Source organism: Cebus imitator, unplaced genomic scaffold (assembly GCF_001604975.1).
Source record: "Cebus imitator isolate Cc_AM_T3 unplaced genomic scaffold, Cebus_imitator-1.0 Scaffold68, whole genome shotgun sequence".
NCBI classification, from domain to species: Eukaryota; Metazoa; Chordata; class Mammalia; order Primates; family Cebidae; genus Cebus; species Cebus imitator.
The window spans coordinates 9,457,609-9,476,303 of NW_016107383.1; the positions used below are offsets into that span (position 1 = coordinate 9,457,609).

Genomic DNA, 18,695 nt, shown 5'->3' on the forward strand with positions numbered 1-18,695 from the left:
AATTGGTCTAACTTTATGCTTTAGTTACAATGTTCAACCCCCTCTAATATTTTTCATTTAAAAAAGTACATTAAAGTTTCTAAGCTTAGGACATAGGCTGTAATATACACCCACTTTAGCCAGGGTGATTGGCACTTGGTAGAATAAAGATGGCACCAAGGGTTCCCAAGTATAGAACACAGCTTGGAGCCTTCTGCTTAACAGACTTGTGCATCGTTAATTAAATAAACACATCTATACTCAAAGACAGAAAAAGTCATGTTTAAACTCCAGAATTAATGTTGTAGCAGATGGAGTTTCAAGAAGTTCAGAGTTTTGGAGCAGCCATCATTTTTGGCCAAATGGAGCAGGTCCTAAGTTTTGAGACATTCTCCAGGAAGCTTTGTTTGCTGAGTGAATTCAAGGACACTTTGAAAAATGCCCAGCAGACAAAGTCATGAATATCACAGCCCCTTGCTCCTGGCTGCCTCATGGAATAATCCCCCTTTGGTTAGTAAAAGATGAGGTTTAGTGGAGAACGAACATTTGCTGGGATAGAAACGCACTGAATCTCATAGCTGGTCCTGAAGGAGGAAATGGAGAAGATGGATTAAATGTACCTCTGTGTCTCGGGAGAGGAAACACCTGCTTCGGAATCTCAGTTTCTAGGAAGCAAGCCACTGCCCAGCCCTTCTGTCTTTTTTATAAGGGCCGTTTTTGTAATAAAAATGTTAAGTACCCAAGGAAAAAATAAATTTGTCAAAATGTGCTGCTTTCTTTATAGCAGGAAGGTTGTACTCATTGGAATGCCACACTCACAACAGAATCTGAATTCTGTAAAAACATTAAGCGTCTCCTTAACTTCTCCAGTAAGAATCAGGGCCTTGAAATGGAAATGTTAATGGCCAGATGGCCAACACTGGGCAGTCTCCCATGCCTTCCACAGTGAAGGTCTTGAGAAAAATCACATCCAATGTCATGTGTCTCCAGCTGTACCAAAATGTGTTTGGGGTGGAGGGCTGGGGGTACCTGAAGTTGGCATTCAGCTCTGCCACTGAGTACTAGGTGGGCTGAGGCATGTCCCCTAAACATTCTGGACCTCTTTCTCATCTTGAAAGGCAGAAGCTCTAAGTCTAAAGTCTGGGGTAGGAGTTTCCATTCTTTGGAAAACCAAACAGTGTTACTCTCCTTAATGAAACTGAGAAGAAAGTATCTACAGAAAACACTGAATTTAAAGGAATTATGACCTTGTTTGTTGAAACCATCAAGGACCCAAGATATATCAAAGAGCAACATCTCTGTATTGGCCTAGAGGTTCAGAGTGTTTTGAGGTCTGTTTAAGCACTAATAGGATTTTAGGCCAGCATCCAGTCAGAAGAGATGGTTCACAGACTCAGAGAGTTGGAAACAGATTAAAAAAAAAAGATGTCGACATAGAAAATGATGATAGAGTTTAGTTAAAAAAAAATGCACACGTAAAATTACAGTTAAAAAAATTCACACATAAAATGGAGTGTTTGCATAGCAAGACATTATTGCACTTATAGCCTGGTAGAAAAACATAAACTCAGGTGTGTATTTTATAATAAACACTGTATTGAATGCTAAGAATGATATACTGTTGAACATCTCTTGAATGGTTTGCCTCCTTGTAAATCATACCACTTGTTTAGACAATTGAAATTCCAAGCTCTTTCTCTTCTCCCATATAAAAACAACAGATACAAGGAGCCTGTTAGTAGCAAGCTCCTCATGGGAAAGGGTACGTGAATCCACAAAGATGAGAACCGTGGCAATAGCAGAATACACACCTATCACCTTACTTCCCAAGCGCTAGTAGAACCTGCTCTAGTGTTCAGAGTTTTGTAGTGCAAACTCAGTTCCTCTGAAATAAGTCCTTCAAGCCACTTGAATGTAAACCTGATCATCATTACACAAAAATCACCTCACAACTGATACATTGGGGATAGCTTTCACCTAACGGCTTTTGTTCATCTGCCATTGGCCCTCCCATCCAGTTGATTTGTCTGTTCAAAGTAACAGCATTGGGTAATCATGCAATCTAGTTTAAAATGCCATTGGATTTTTTTCTGGGTCTTGCTCTCTACTGTGAGCACTCTTGAGCTTCACATATTCTCCTTGTCCCAAACGCAGGGCCTTACTCTCAAGAGACTCTAGGCTCCCTGCCCATAAACCTTTGAGTTGGACCAAATCTTAACATCCCTGTGGATTTGCTCATACTGCCCTGGGCGAACTCTTTCCTTATTTGGAAGTCTGAATTACTTCATATTTGACATCTATTTTGAAATTCTGTTTTACAGGGTTTAGGATGCAGGTAGGTAGGCACAGGAAAGAGAGTAGAGCATTCTCTCTCTTCCAGCAATTTCCATTGTTGTGCCCCTTCTGGCTTTTAGACCAGCAGTTCTGAGACAGGCATTATTTGCTTTTGTTTGATAGGTCAGGTTGTCTGGGATGGTTTGCTAATATTATTGTTCAAAGAGCAAGAATTGTCTTAACTCTACTTACTTATATGTGAGGCTCTGGCCATAGTTAACAGAGACCACGTGGCACTAACACATACACTGTGCCTGCTGTGCTGTTCCCATCATCCCCACACAAGCCACAACATTAAAGACATGCCACTTCCATTCCTTTCCCTCTCCCTCTCTACTTGCCATTTTCTTCCTTATTCTCCCCTTCCAATGAAAGAGAACCACAAAGGTTGATTTCTTTTTCATTTTCCTTAAAAAATTTCCTTGACTGTGTCATACACCAGCTCCAATAACACCGAAGGACAAGGGGAGAGCCCACCGGCACCATCTTGGTAAACATTTCAGAAGTCCGTAACCCTTCTCTTGGGGCAGGGGTCGTCTTGCACAGATGCACATGGTTGCCTGGGGTTGATCGTGCAGGTATGTGCACTGCTGACAGTCTAACTGAGACCACTGTCCCAGTTTTGTGCTGACAGTCCACAGCAGGCAATGTTTCTGGGACTGCAAACCTGAAGGCGATGAGGAGTTTCTACTTTCTTGATCAGCATGAAGGGACAGAGATCACAAGTTGATGGCGAGATGTGGAAGGTCACGAACCCCTAAATCTAAAAATGTCACTGAGAGTCAAAGTTTCCAGGACTCTCTCAGTGACGGCACACCCAGCTCCACCCCATGTCTTTAGGGAAGCTGCTGAAAAATTGGAGCGAACCTGACAATTACGGAAGAAGTAGCTTTTTATTCAACAGTCTAGGTCCCGCATTCCCAATGTGAGATTGATTCAGGGGAGGGGGACTGCAAAAAAAACAAAAACCAAAACAAAACAAAACCTTAGATATTACAGTGGTTCGTGACCCTCCAAAGCTCAGTCTTACCCAACAAAATCCTATTCTTTCATATTTAATTTTTCTTATTAGGGAAAATTTAAATTCAATGTAATTTTTTTCTCCTTTGGGGGATGATAATGAAAAAAAACCTGAGACATCCCGGTGTAAGCACAAACATTGCAAAGTGAGGAGTACAGAAGAGTAGGTCCCTTCTCTTCAGAAAGCTGATACGTGGGTAGTGTGCTATTGAGGGCGGGGATTAAGAGGTGTTCTATCACTAGCTTGTCTCTTTCCTCATTTCTCTTCATGCTTAGCCATATTCCCCCTTTCCAGGTCACCCCAAAGGTCACCTCTTAAAGACACACCGTTCCTCAACTTGAATGTGGACCAGGTTCCTATTTCTGCTTCACTTATTTGCCAAGGGCATGCAAACTTTATTTGGAAAAAAAAAAGCATATACAACTGCAAATATATGTACACTGTTGTAGGAAAGCAACAATATTCTATAAAAAGTGAAAAAAACACCCCCCATCTGCTCCCAGGAATATTTTACAATGAACTCATTAGGTCCTGAGATTTCCTTTCTTCCACAGTTAACTGCTGATATTTGCCTCGCAAGATCCCCTTGGAATCTTCGTGTTTTAACTACCCATCCCAGAAGCAAATTTAAGATGAACTTGTGGTACCTCTCCTCCCTATTAGCTGGAACTCCAGCCTTGATTTTTAATCGCCCACCTTTGCAAAAAGCCCCAGCTCAGATGGACTCATTTTGATGTTGGCCCTAAAGAAAAGAAGCTCCTCAGCTCATCTCCCTGACAAGGGGAACAGCAATTGGTAAGCTGTTTAACTGGCTGATTGTAAAACCTGTCTTTCAAGCCTCAGCGCTCCAGCCCCACTCAGTCCACAGTTATCCATGAAGATACCCAAGGAAGGAAGTTAAGCAGGAATAAGGAAGTCTTCACAGCTATTTTATTGGGTGACTAATTCTATCATCTTTTCTGCAGCAGGATGTCCTCTGGGACAGCTTTTTTTGTTTTGTTTTGTTTTGTTTTAGAGACAGGCTGGAGTGCAGTGGCACGACCATAGCTCACTACAAACCTCGAACTCCTGGGCTCAAGCGATTCTCCCCTGGAGACTGTTTTAAATTAGCCTTCTCTTCCCCCCAGTGAGCTACAACATGACAGGAAAAAAGGAACATGTACTTTGGGGTTGTTCTGGTAAACAGACAACTCCAAGGAGGGCCCTGTTTGCCTGAAAAGGAAGTCTGAAACCAGAGGACGGTTGCCTCCAATATCCCTTTCCATTTTAAATCACTTTTTATAGTGATGAAAACACTTACAAGAAAAGCAGACACTGCCTACTGGATCACATGCGTTGTCAGAGAGGGCACTCTACGCTTTTAGAGGTAGACCATTGTGTGGTATCTCTGTAGGGTAAGGTTCTGTGCCCATGCAGGTTTACGATGGGTGGCGCTTCCTCCGCCTTCTCAAAACAAACACCAGATCAAACCCTAAAGCCCAAGGGTTTCTCCTATGCAGTTTTCTTTCTTCTTCTTTTTTTTCTCTAAACACACTTTCACATTGTAAACAAAGCATTCTATTTTGTATTTGAGTTTTGCCCTTTTCTTCCTAGGGAGCTCTAAAGGAGTTTCCGTGAACATCAAGAGAATTCCATTTTCACCGCTGAAACAGAATTATTGCCCTTATAGCCTTGCTGGCAAATTGTTAGAAAAAAAGTTTATTTACAGTATTTCTGCTTTTCCATACCAATCCTAGTGAGCAGTTCACATTCTTAAATTCCCCGTCAGCAACTGCGTTTCTCCCCTCCAATGTCCTCTCCATGACTTATCTCTGAAGATTCGAGCCAGTGTTTAAAATGTACACTATTTACAAACGAAGTGTCCAAATGCCATATTCCCAGCTCTCCAGGCAGCAGGGGGATCCTTCTGAAGTGTTGTCATGTGCTGGGGTTCAGAACTTGAACAAGTTGATAAAGTCTTGGGGTGAAAGTGAAACGGAGCAGCTCTCTGGGTTATTGGCAGTGCACGGATGGTCAGTGCCCTGGAAAGAAACATGTGGTTATGACATGGTTAGGTTCAAGTTCTCAGAGGCCGCTCATTGGCTTTTGGCACCATAAGGCATTTTCCAGCTTCAAAGCAATGATTCTCTGTCAATAATGCCACAGGCCTAAATGGTGCATGTTTTCTCTCGTATGTGGGAGCTTTAAAAGTAGATTTCATAAAGACAGAGAGTAGACTGGTGGTTACCAGAGCAGGGAAAGGGAAAAAGAAGGGGATGTAGGGAAGTAGATCAATGGGTACAAAGATGTGGTATGATAGACGGAGTAAGACCTGCTGTTAGATCAGCAAGTGAATACAGTTTACAGTGATCTATTGAACATTTCAGGCTGGGCACAGTGGCTCACCCCTGTAATTCCAGCACTTTGGGAGGCTGAGGCAGGTGGATTACTTGAGGCCAGGTGTTCAAGACCAGCCTCGTCAACATGGCAAAACCCCGTCTCTACTAAAAATACAAACATTAGCTGGGCATGGTGGCATATGCCTGTAATCCCAGCTACCTGGCGTGGCTGAGGCAGGAGAATTGCTTGAACTTGGGAGGTGGAGATTGTAGTGAGCTGAAATTCCACCACTGCACTCCAGCCTGGGTGACAGAGTGAGTGAGACTCCGTCTCAAAAAAAAAAAAAAAAAAATCTGTTGAGTATTTCAAAATAGCCAGAGGAGAAGAATTGGAATGGCTCTAGCATAAATAAGTGACAAATATTTAAGGTTATGAATGTGTCAAGTACTTTGATTTAATCTTTGCAAATTACATGAATTCCATTATCACATGGAACCTGAAGCTATGTCCATCTATGATGCATCAGTGAAAACATTTTACAGGTCTGGAAAAACTAAGAGCTGTGTGTTTCCACGTGCAAGTGTGTACCTGTACACACAGAGGAGGATTTAAGGGTGGGTGGGTGGAACACAGAAATAAATAAACATAAGAAGGTGAGGAAAATGGAAGTCTACAAAAGTCCTCCATCTCCACCCTCCCAGGTGCTGAATCAGTTTGCCCTCACTTTCAGCTAGGGACTGTGATGGGGAAGAGGCAGACAGGTGCTGGCCTCACCATGCTGGCTGGCACTCTTGGCTCTTAGGGGCTGGGCTGGGGGTCTGTGGTGGCCACCTCTGAGACACATACCTTCCAGGAAAGGATGTGACAGTGTTTGCAAAGCTGAAGGGTATCTCCATACTGTTCTTTCCTTGGGTAACATCGGACAAGTTTAAAATACATCTTCTTCCAATCCAGCTGCCCTTTGTCTGACAGAATTAATCGTTTGCGGATCTAAAATGAATAAGAGGAATTGCAAGAGTTTGTCAAGAAGACAGCTTGTGGTTTTTCTGTTTCTGAAAAGGTTTACTCTCATCCTCTTTCCCCACTTTTGATGTCTCTGATAGCCAGGGGGGAAAACTGTCATTATAGAAAGAAGTACCTTCTTAGTGCTCCTCAGTTAAACAGTAGCTTTTAACCAAGCCTAAAACAAAACATAACAAAAAAACAAGGTGGCTGGTGACATGTTACTAGTGACTTTTACTAAGCTGTGGTTGGATGATCCTTTAAAGTTTAGGTGATTTCAATAAACAAGTTCAATCTTTTCTTTGCTATAGCCTTGAGTGATCATTTCCAGGGAGCTGTAATAACTGCTTGGCACTAGGGCTCTATTTTCTATCTAAATATTAGTGGCTTCATGAACAGAACTTGTTGAACTCACACATCCATAAAAAGAAACTGGAAAAAGACCAACAGACTTGAGGCAGCATGATGAAGGGAAACAGGCTTGGAGCTGGTGTCTGAAGGCCCAGATTCAAGGTCAGGGCCAGTTTCCTCACCCAGAGAGCCGCTTCACTCATTCGGATGTGTCACTGAGCCATCTGTGGCTTTAGTCCTTTGATCTGTTTCAAGTGGGCACAACAATACCTATCCTTCCCTGGGCCATTAGAATAAAATGAAATAATATCTATAAAAGTACTTTAAGGCCGGGCACGGTAGCTCACGCCTGTAATCCCAGCACTTTGGGAGGCCGAGGCAGGTGGATCACCTGAGGTCAGGAGTTTGAGACCAGCCTGGGCAACATAGAGAGACCCTATTTCTACAAAAATAATAATTAAAAAATTATCCAGGTGCGGTGGCATGAGCCTGTACTCCCAGTTACTTGGGAGGCTGAGGTGGGAAGGTTGCTTGAGGCCGCAGCGAGCTATGATTGCGTCAATGCACTCCAGCCTGGGCCTTAGAGCAAGACGCTGTCTCAAAAAACAGGGAAACCTGGAGTAGGGGGAATCTAGACCTCAGGCTCGAGCAAGGCGCCAAGGAAGCTGGGGTGGGAGATGGAGAAGGAGGGTGGGAGGAAAGCCTGCTGGGCCTCGCCGACCTGCCGCTCGGAGAAGTGGTACTGGCAGAGTTTCTTCCACAGCAGCCGGTCTTCGCTGAGCACGTGCAGGTCGGGGGCCGCCTGGCCCAGGCTGACCAGGTCCCGGCCGTCGCTCAGCCTCTGCATGATGTTCAGTTGTAGGCACAAAGGCAGGTCAGTGAAGGTGAGGCCTTTGAAGGCAGGCTGCAGCGAGAAGGGTGATAACAGGTGAGGGGGCCGCGGAGCAGCGATTCACCAGGCCACACCCTCCCAGCATGCAGCTGTCCCCCTGTCCTCCACCCTCGAGGCAGTTTATTGATAAGAGGTCGAAAGCAGTAGTAAATCTCCCCATCCTTAATGCAGACACAGGACCATGGCCATGACCCAGAAAGAACAGCGTGAGGTGGGCTGAGCTGAGAGGCGCCAGAGGGACCTCCTTACATTTCACGAAGCTTTCAACCTTGACTCTTAGAGACTCTCCAGTAGGGCATGTTGGTTCCTCATGCTTTACTCAGTTCACACAATTACAAGATTCACTGCCTTCCTGAAGGCCTCACTGCCCTGGATGGAGTAGCCCAGCCTGCCACCCCAAGTCCTATCTCCCTGGCACCCTCCAGACCTCAGGTCCCTCCAGGTAGATTTACTCACTGGCACCCAAACACGCCTGGCACAGCCTGAACTCAGTGCCTCCACCTTCCCTGTCCTCTCTGCTCAGCCACAGTCCTCCTGCTCAGGTCCAGTTCAAACCCACTTCCTCTGAAAGGCCTTTCTGCTTCTGTGACTCCTTTACTCACTGCACCTTCCTAGGATTTTTGGGATCTTTTTCAGACACTTTTTGCAATATCCTTCCTTTTGTCATGAACATGAACTTTTTTTCCGAAAGAAACTTTAAAGGGAATGTTCTTGCTGGAACTTAAGCTCTGTGAAGGCAGGTATTTTAATCTTTTTTTCACTACTGTGTCCTGGGTGTCTATAAGAGTGGCCAGCACATAGAAGGCACTCAACAAATATCTGTGGAATAAATGAAGCCCAAATAATTAAATAGGTAGAAAACAACACCGCAAAGACTCTGTGCTGCGGGGTGTGTGTGTGTGTGTGTGTGTGTGTGTGCGTGCGCGTGTCTGCGCACGTTGGGAATGGCACGTCCAGAAGCCTTTGGCCCAAGCGCCACCCTCCCTTGAGACATCTCTATTCCAACCTAGGGCTTGGTGGAACATTTTGAAAACTGGTGGTCTGTGGATAATATCTTGGCAATTAATCGCAAGCTTCTCCAAGAGCTTCTGGTACATCCCTGAACTTAACATATTTAAGCCTTTATTGTTTTAAATTTTGATGAGCTCATGATACCCTGCCCAGATGTACATCCTTGAAGGCAGGGTCTCACTTTGTGTCATTTTGTGTCCCTTGTAGACTAGCACAGCACAAACCACCTCTTCTGAGTGCCTCCTATGGCCTGATGCTAAGGCTGCTGCAATGAGCTCTTTACGCTGGTGAGAGACCCAGAAGCAGAAACAAATAAAGTAACACAAAATAATACAATAAATGGTGTCATGGAGGGAAGCACAAAGCACTGTGGGAAGAATCTGGACCCGGGGATCCGCAAATCTATTTGCTGATGTGCCTCAAACAGCACAAGCTGCTGCCATCCAGATGAGTCAACAGACCACCTGGGACTGCATTTCCTTGTCCCGACCCTGCTGGTTCTGGGTGAGCTCTTGATTTTGGACTACTCACATTTTTACATCAATGTCCTGTGACCTTTGGGAGGTCACAGAAAAAATAATACAGGATGAAGAAACCCGTACCTAGCTCAAGGGAAAATATCCTGAGAGTGGGTATCAATTTCCCTCCTCACATTTTTACAGGAGCCAAACTCTGTCTGAAGCACATTGAAGCCCAAACATACGGGGGATTCCAGGAGACACTTGGTCTGGGCAATTCTGTCCCCAGCAAGGCAGGGTAGGCCCGAAGTGGGGAGGGAGCAGTGGCAAGGGGGCTTGAGGTGGCTGAGCTGTGGAGAAGAATGGGAGGTGCAGGGGAGGGACAAGATGGACAGGCAGCTCGTCTGCGTCCCAGCTCCCCTGGGAAGTTTCCCCATGTCCAAAATGAATGGCTTAGGAGACTCTGAAGATCCCTCCCAGCTCCAACAATCTCAGATGTAGAAGGACTTCAGCCTCCTATTTCATTCAAAGTATCTATAACTTGACAATGACTACCCTTGGTTCTACCCCAAGCTGCTGGGTAGAACTCTCCATTGTTTGCAAGCTTCGGGTCTTTGCCAACTGCAGAAGGCCTGAGACCTATTTATCGTTTATCATCTGCTGCTGATCATATGAGCTAATAAAACTGCCATGAGATTTTCTTTTCGTTTCCAGCACTTCAAAGCCTCTACTTTTTTGGTTAAAACTCCCAGGCCAATTATTACATTAACTCCTATTAAAGGCAAGTCCACTTGGCAGAGTTCACTCTGTCAAATTTTCAAACCTGAACTTTTCCAAAATCCTTGCCCAGAACCCAGGCTGAGCCCTTCCTCCTGATAAGTGGTTAACTGCTTACATGCCTCTTCCTTTCGAATCTAAACACATACAAGAAAAATTAGTCACTCTCGCTCCCATAGTCAAGCATCTGGCTGACATCCACTCGGGTCTATGTCACCCCTCACATACTTGAACAGTGCCCCCTCCACCGGATCCTGTCATTGCACCTGATGTTTTTTCCCCGTAAGACCCAGTTCTCTTAATTTTTTCCTTCCTTCTTTATTTTATTAATTATTTTGCCAATAAGAATTGGCTTCATAGAATTAGATATGAAAATTTTGCAGGAAAACAAGATTTTATGCTGGGAGGAGACTGATAGCACTTTGGCAAAACAGAAAGCATTTACTCTGAAAGTCGACTTCATATTTACATGTAATAACATATTTGTCTTTGGGTCAAACTGTTAAAAAAAAAAGTAAGTTGTAAAATACAGTCCAGCCTGAAGTAATTAAGTCCTTTCTCTCTCTCAATTTCACTTTCCACTGGAGGGTTGAGCATCTGTGTTGAGGCTGGGTGCAGTGGCTCACGCCTGTAATCCTAGCACTTTGGGAGGCTGAAGTGGGAGGATTGCTTGAGCCCAAAAGTTCGAGACCAGCCTGGGAAAGATGGTGAAACCCTGTCCCTGCTAAAAATACAAAAATTAGCTGGGTGTGGTGGCAAGCGCCTATAGTCCTAGCTACTCAGGAGGCTGAGGTGGGAGAATCACCTGAGCCTGGGCAATAGGAATAAGACCCTGTCTCAAAAAACAAAACGAAACAAAAAAACCAAAAAAGAAAAGCCCTTTAAAGCTCCGTTGTTTCCAGTACAGCGCAATATAAGGAAGTTCAGAGCCAGGGAGGGTTGGGACAGAGGACAGTGGGAGGCAGGTACAGTGATTGAAAGCATAGCCTCTGTAGACAGACCTGGAGTCAGTCCTTGTACCACACTCTACCAAGCGTGAGGCCTCAGCCAAATTATTCTTAACCACTTGGTCTAATTGTTCTCATTTAGAACGTGAAAAAAATCTTATCTTACAGTCTTGTTGGTTGGGCGGATGAGATAATGCATAGAAGCACTCAGTACAATGCCCACTAAACACTAGCCACTGTCATGACTCCTATTTACAATTCTTCACTAGGTGAGTTAATTAGTACATGTAAAGGACTTAGAAGAGCGTCTGCACAGAGCCAGCCCTTAGTAATAACAGCCGACACACTTAACAAGACTTACCGTGCATTAGGCACTGCGCCATCTGCTTTCTATATATTAACTGATTACATCTCACACCACGGCTATGCATAGACACTGTTGCAACTATTTTCCAAATGAGGAAAGTGAGGCATAGAGAGACTGAATAACTTGCCTCAAATCCTGCAGTTGGGGCCGGGCATGGTGGCACATGCCTGTCATTCCAGCAATTTGGGAGGCTGAGGCAGGCGGATCACTTGAGGTCAGGAGTTTGAGACCAGCCAGGCCAACATGGTGAAACCCCGTCTCTATCAAAAAATACAAAAATTATCCAGGCGTGGTGGTGCATGCCTGTAATCCGAGCTATTGGGGAGTCTGAGGTGGAAGAATTGCCTGAACGCAGGAGGTGGAGGGTGCAGTGAGCTGAGATTGCACCACTGCACTCCGGGTGACAGCAACCCTGCCTCAAAAAAAGAAATCCTGCAGTTGGTAAATTATTATCATCATTCATAATACTGGGCCATATTTTCCAATTGTGTTCCTTTGACCATTGAACGAGTACTCAGGCAGGGAATGGGAGGAGATTCCCTTTCAACCATTCATTCATTCAACTCAGATTTGCTGACTGTCTCCTACTCTGTGCCAGGAACAGGAAATAGATGGGTAATGGACTTTCTTTGTGGAGCTTATAAGCCAGTGGACAAAGACAGAAAAGTGCACACACAAGACAATTTCAGATCATAACTGCTCGGAAGAAGGTGACATGATAGTGACGAATGGTGATGTCCATAGATTGGAGGGTTAAGGAAGGCAGCAAGCTTCAAAGCCCTGAGGCAGGGCCAAGCTTGGAGTATGCAGAGAATAGCTGGGTTTGGCTGCAGCTGCTCGTGCAGAAGAGTAGTGAGTGAACTTCAGTGTTTGATCGCTTCTTCATAGAATCTCATTGGATTCAAGAGCGTCTTTTAAAAAGCTGGATCATTGGATAAATAGCTGGAAGAAAGCTGGATTGAAAAAGTTTGGAAACCACTGATGTTGAGCAAGCTTTGCCATTTTAGGAATAATGGAGTCCAGGGTTCCGGCCTCAGCTCTGGTCCTAACTGCTGTGCATAGCTAAGAACGTCACTGGGCATCTCTGGTCCCCCCTGCACTTCCACTCCAAGAGGGGTGACAGCAGCTACAATAGCTGCCTCTGAAGGGTGTTTGTGGATGAGCTAAGGGGGGCTCTGAGGATGTAAGCCTATGGCAGTGCAGGGTATACAAGCAGATGTGGCCAAGAGGGGTCCTTGGAGGTGGACAGAGGGAACAGAGGCACACTCCCGGCAAGTGTGACCATCTAGAGGTTTTTTTTTTCCTTGAGATGGAGTTTTGCTCTGTCATCCAGGCTCAGTATGCAGTGGCATGATCTCGGCTCACTGCAACTTCCACCTCCCGGGTTCAAGTGATTCTCCTGCCTCAGCCTCCCAAGTAGCTGGGACTACAGTTGTGTACTATCACATCTGGCTAATTTTTGCATTTTTATTAAAGACAGGGTTTCACCATGTTGACCGGGCTGGTCTCAAACTCCTGACCTCAGATGATCCACCTGCCTTGGCCTCCCAAATTGCTGGGATTACAGATATAAGCCACCACACCTGGCCAAGTGTGACAATCTAAATGGGTGTTCTGAAGTTGCTAAAGGGAAGATGCCTTGGGAAATATGGACCTGCTTGTTGATATCACTGGCTGGGCAATTCTCTCCTGGCCTTAGAATAATCCCAGTCAGTCAGTCCGGGTCATAGACAATGGCAGAAATCAGGTAGAAAGTGTATGTGGATTTCTGTGAGAGAAGCTGGGAACCTGGGTCTCACATTCACATGGTCAGACTATGTGCCTACACTTGAGCTGTGGGAATGGGGTACCTTATTAGAATAAATTGGGTTAATTTTTATAATAAATATGCACATTCTCTCTTTTTTTTTTTTTTTGAGAAGGAGCCTCGCTCTATTGCCCAGGCCAGAGTGCAGTGGTGTGATCTAGGCTCACTACAACCTCTGTCTCCCGGGTTCAAGTTATTCTCCTGCCTCAGCCTTCCAAGTAGCTGGGACTACAGGTGCGCGCCGCCATGCCTGGCTAATTTTTGTAACTTTAGTAGAGACAGGTTTCATCATGTTGATCAGTTGACCTCGATCTTCTGACCTTGTGATCCACCTGCCTTGGCCTACCAGAGTGCTGGAATTACAGGCGTGAGCCACCGTGCCTGGTCCACATTCTCTTAAAAAAAAATCAAATACCTGAGACAGTTTCTGAAAGATGACTTGCATCTGTGCTCCGCCCTGTGCGTGTGTGTCTGTAGGTGCAGCGTGTAGGTGTCGTAGCCTAAGCGACTCTAAGGAAGTCACATAACTCTGAGGCTTCAACTTACTCTGTTTCGCAGCTTCAAAAGGGAAGGTACAGAGAGGTCGTTACCAGTAAGGTCATGGACATGCATTTTAAAACTTCATCTAGTAAAAGAGTTATTTAACAGAAGTCAAAGGATTTCTTCCTGCTACCTTCTCCTGATAGGGGGCAACCTCAAACTGTATCAGCGTGGGTCCCGGAAACCACTTTAGCCAGCTGTGGTCAGTGATGAGATAAGTGAGCAAAGTGCTTCATGAGCCGCCGGAGTGTGTTTGTCCATTAGTGAGCCCTAAGAGATGACACCAGCGTCTTCCTGCCATTGCTATTATTATTATTTTCTGTGCCTGGGTCCTCCTGCTCGCTAACAGGAGGACAAGAGCTGAGGGCCAAGTTATGTTGTGAAAGCCAAATGAAACGACTGCTATAGGTCGGCAAACCTCACTGGTAATACAGGGCCTTTTCTTTTTGCTTTGAGGCTTGCTCGTCCTTTTCCCACATGTAAGCTCACAGGCTTTAATCAAAGCCTTCCTTTGTCATAACGACCAATAATCAGAACTAGGATTTTAAAAGGCTGGTACCAGTTCTCCAAGCCGCTGCCTTCCCAGCTCTGTTGTATTCAAGACAGCAACCTACAGCTGCAGACAGCTCATCCTTTATGAGGAAATGGGCAAAGAGAGATTGCTGAACCCTGCTAAAGATTTCAGCAGGACAGCCAGCATCTATCTCCCCTAAAAGCCAAGTTTCCAGCTTTCCCACGACGGTTCACCGGGCTGTCATCTTTCATGTACTTTGATCCTGTTTTGCCACGTTTTTCTTCCCACCTCCCTTTATCAGGAGGTCCCCCAGCCCACCCTCAGCACCAGGACAAGGCAGCAGATCAGAAAAGACCAGACTCTTCCGTCACGGGAGTGAATTCAAAGTCTTGGCGAGGCTGTCCAGCCTCTGTGGAGGGACCTACTGCGGGAGGAGGCTGGGCCTGCCGGCTTACCCTGGTGATCTGAATGTTGTTCAGTTGCTGCTGCCAGTGGAGAATCGTCTCCATCCGATACACCCACATGTTAATGTTCCCGACCAGCACAGACTTGCCGACTCTTTGGACCAGTGTACATAGGGACGTGTAGAGGGTCTGGAGTAGCTCCCTTATTAGTCTAATGTTTTGCTGGTCTTCAAGGACTTGAGTAGGGAAGAAAAAAATAATTGAAGTTACGATTCTGGAACACCCTGTATTTTAAACATGAGCTTTTTTCTCTGTCTCTATTCTGCTCACGTTACCCTGGCACCGCCTCTGGGGATATGGTTTTCTTTCTCACCGGTGTTTATTGTATGCTTGGCCAAGCTTCTGCACTTGAGGTTAAGGGGTAGAGTTTCCATTATCCAGGTCCCTCTTTGTTCTCTTCTCTCTCATTTTTTAGAAAGCCTCTTTCTCTTTTCATTGTTCTCCCAGCAGCCATGGCTCACCTGATCAGAAGGCCGCTCTGTTTGCCCAGAAGTGACCCCCCTGTAGGACAGTCAGTGGAAGGAGCACAGTTCCAGGGGTCTGGAGCCTGGGTTCTAATCCTGTCTGGCTGACTCTGTGTGACTATGGACAAATCGCTTCTCCTCATGGCCCTCAGTTTCCCCATGTGTACAATGAGACAGTTGAACCAGAGACCTAACGTTCCTTCCAGCTCAAATAGTCTATGAATCCATTCAGACTTTGTACACAGGTCGATCTTCTAGGAATTTGGAACCTGGAGGCTCTGTAGCCAGCATTGGGGCCTGTGCCTACACTGAGAAACCTACGAGGATTATAGTAGGGCAAGTGGATGATCCCAAAGAAAGGACAGGAGGTAATGGTCTCACCCTTTGCCATGAGGATGAGTTGCACCCCTTTCTGAATTGGAATCTAGTGCTTCTGAAATGGAGCTGGAGTTATTCATTTCCATCCCTTCACATGTCTTTAAATCAAATGACATGTCCACTCTATTGGAAAACCCATCTGCCCACCCCCATGCCTATAAAAAGGAGCAAGAGATTGAGAGAAGGCTCACCTTTCAGTACCACTTTTTCCAAAATATTCATGAAGTTCTTTTGGGCGATGCCACTCAGGGATGTGAGCTGTGACTTTGCTATCAGCTCCAACAGCTGAGGATAAAAATAGAAGTTGCCAGGCTTAGAATACAGAGATATTTTTCTCCTCTAATCTTCACTTTTGAGTCCCATGACACGTGGATACAGACTGACGGGGAGATAAATGGCAGGCAGGGCCACAATGCAATAAAAAGCAGATGCTCAGAGTGAAAGATAAATGGGGTAATTCAAAACCCAGGATCGGGCTGAATATTTAACTGCTTTTCTTCTTTTAAATATAAAGAATTTTGGCTTCAGCCAGGGCTAATTCATACTTGTCCTACTTCAGCAAGTGAAGCTGACATACCCTGAAGGGAACAAAATCTCCCATGACCTGTGAATGGCTGAGTTCTGCAGAATCACCTCCCAGCGGGAATTCTTCTGCCCCCGCATGAACTTCTTCCTTATTGGCACTGACTGCTCACAAGACACCTAAAGCCCATGTTCAGCATCCATATGCACTTTCCATGGAAGTGGAAAGTCTTATCCAGATACCTCCTGCTTCTGCAGTGTTCAATAAATGTGTCTATTAATTAGACTCTTTCACTGCACTTAAATTTCTGTAGAAAGATGCCAATCACGGGAAAAAGGGAGAAATTCAGGGATGTATTTTGTATGATGTCACTGTGGCTAAAAACTAGGATCCTTGTAGCTCTTGGCCTTAGATTCAAGTCTTGATTTGATCGTATATTAGCTCTGTGATGATGGGCAAGTTACTACATTCCTTGGTGCCCCACCCAGTTTGTTCACCTATATTAATAATACCTGGAGTTCCCAAGGTTGTTATGACCAATAATGGGAGAATGCACATAAAGCCCTCAGCAAGTGCCTGGCACTAATTAGGTCCTAAATAAAGGTTAGTTTTTTGTTTTGTTTTGTTTTTGAGATGGAGTCTTGCTTTGTTGCCCAGGCTGGAGTGCAATGGTGCGATCATGGCTCACTGCAACCTCCACCTCCTGAGTTCAAGTGATTCTCCTGCCTCAGCCTCCTGAGTAGTTGGGATTACAGGCATATGCCACCATGCCTGGCTAATGTTTCTTTTTGTATTTTTAGTAGAGACGAGGTTTTGCCACGTTGACCAGGCTGCTCTCGAACTCCTGACCTCAGGCGATCCACCCACCTTGGCCTCCCCAAATGCTGGAATTATAGGTGTGAGCCACTGTGCCCGGCCAGTTTGTTTGTTGAAAAAGAGTGTCCCCACTCCCATCACCCCCACAATTGCCAAAAGTAAATGAAGATAATAACTGAAGTTAGTGCATACTTAGTCCAATCGTTCTTTCCTTCCATAGCAAAATTCTTTACCCACGTGGAAAGATTAAAAAACAAATAAAGACCAGGCACAGTGGCTCATGCCTGTAATCTCAGCACTTTGGGAGGCCAAGGCAGGTGGATCACTTGAGGTCAGGAGTTTGAGACAAGCCTGGCCAATGTGGTGAAACCCCATCTCTACTAAAAATAAAAAAAATTAGCTGGGCGTGGTGGCAAATGTCTGTAATCCCAGCTACTTGGGAAGCTGAGACAGGAGAATTGCTTGCACCCTGGAGGTAGAGGTTGCAGTGAGCCGAGATTACGCCCTTGTACTCCAGCCTCGGCAACAGAGCAAGACTCCATCTCGAAAAATAAAAATAAAAAACCCACAAAGATTCTATTGTTGAAAAATGAAACTTTAGACTGGAAGGAGTCTTAGAGACCATCTAATTCAACCCACTTAACAGATGAGCAAAGTGAGGCTCAAGAGACCCATCTTAAGAGTCACTCTACAACCAGTGAGGACTCAGCAGACTCCATCCAACACAGGAAAGTAAAAGGACACACGTCATTCTTTCAAAGACTTAAATAACAAAAGAGGTTGATGTAAAGTGAAAATAATTAACTTCATGAGAACCCACCAGGCCCCCAGAGAAAACTATTAGGTTGACGCAAGAACAACTGTGGTAATATCTAGCCTGAGACTCAATAGATGAGACATAGGGAACCGAGACCCCTCCTTTACATTGAAGCTAGGATCTCTGTTCCGAGGAAACTTTCCAAGAGAGTTTCATCTCCTGGCCAGGTCTCAGCCCAACTTGACTTCAGGTCAATAAACACTGAGCATGACACTGTGGTGGGTGCTGGAATCAAGGCTGAGTAATTCCAGCACCCACCCCAGTGTCATGCTCAGTGTTTATTGAGCATGCAAAATGAAATGTTAAAAATTGGGTTGCAGAGGAGAATGGAAACTTCTGGATCAAGGCCCTAGGCAGTTCAGAGCATCTCTGCTTCCATGGCATTTCTATAACATTTTTGTCCCCATGCAGCCCCTCAGGAGCCTGTTAAACCACACACAGACTTTTAATTTCCTGAATGTAATTTTACTTACATATATATATATATATATATATATATATATATATGAACACTCCTAAACCAAACTCCTTTTTCTCCCTGGCTTCTGTATCTTTTCCACATGCAGGGAGGGATGAGGCTAGCTGACTGGGAGGAGGAGGTGGTTTGTTACAGTTAGTACTGGCGATCTAATTGGAAGTCAGGAGATCACTGAGTGTCTGCTAAAAGAGGCAGGAAATCAAAACACCAGTAGAGACCATGGCCATGGGTGGTGAGCACACCAAATGCTGTGGTTTAGCTTTGCCACCAACCAGCATGTGATAGTCAACAAAGGAGTGAAAATGGCACAAAGGGACTGGCCAAACCTTTCATGTATCTCCCTGACCAACAGCAAGATTCAGAAGGCCGAGGCGATGTTCTATTAATACTCTGATCCTCACATGACCGACATGAAGCAAGATGAAAGAAAACAAAA

General features: G+C 45.1%; 1 protein-coding gene across 1 annotated transcript in view; it reads right to left on the reverse strand.

Annotated features, from left to right (window-relative positions):
- Positions 1-1,557: 1,557 nt before the first annotated feature.
- The window catches only part of FBXO32 (F-box protein 32), a 40,910-nt gene continuing 23,772 nt past the window's right edge, over positions 1,558-18,695 (reverse strand). The window contains exons 5-9 of the mRNA XM_017530735.2: positions 15,817-15,910; positions 14,775-14,959; positions 7,728-7,910; positions 6,500-6,643; positions 1,558-5,355 (exon numbers count right to left, since the gene is read on the reverse strand). Coding sequence (XP_017386224.1) covers positions 5,266-5,355; positions 6,500-6,643; positions 7,728-7,910; positions 14,775-14,959; positions 15,817-15,910 — 696 coding nt within the window. The 3' untranslated portion in view covers positions 1,558-5,265. The remainder of the gene's footprint in view (positions 5,356-6,499; positions 6,644-7,727; positions 7,911-14,774; positions 14,960-15,816; positions 15,911-18,695) is intronic.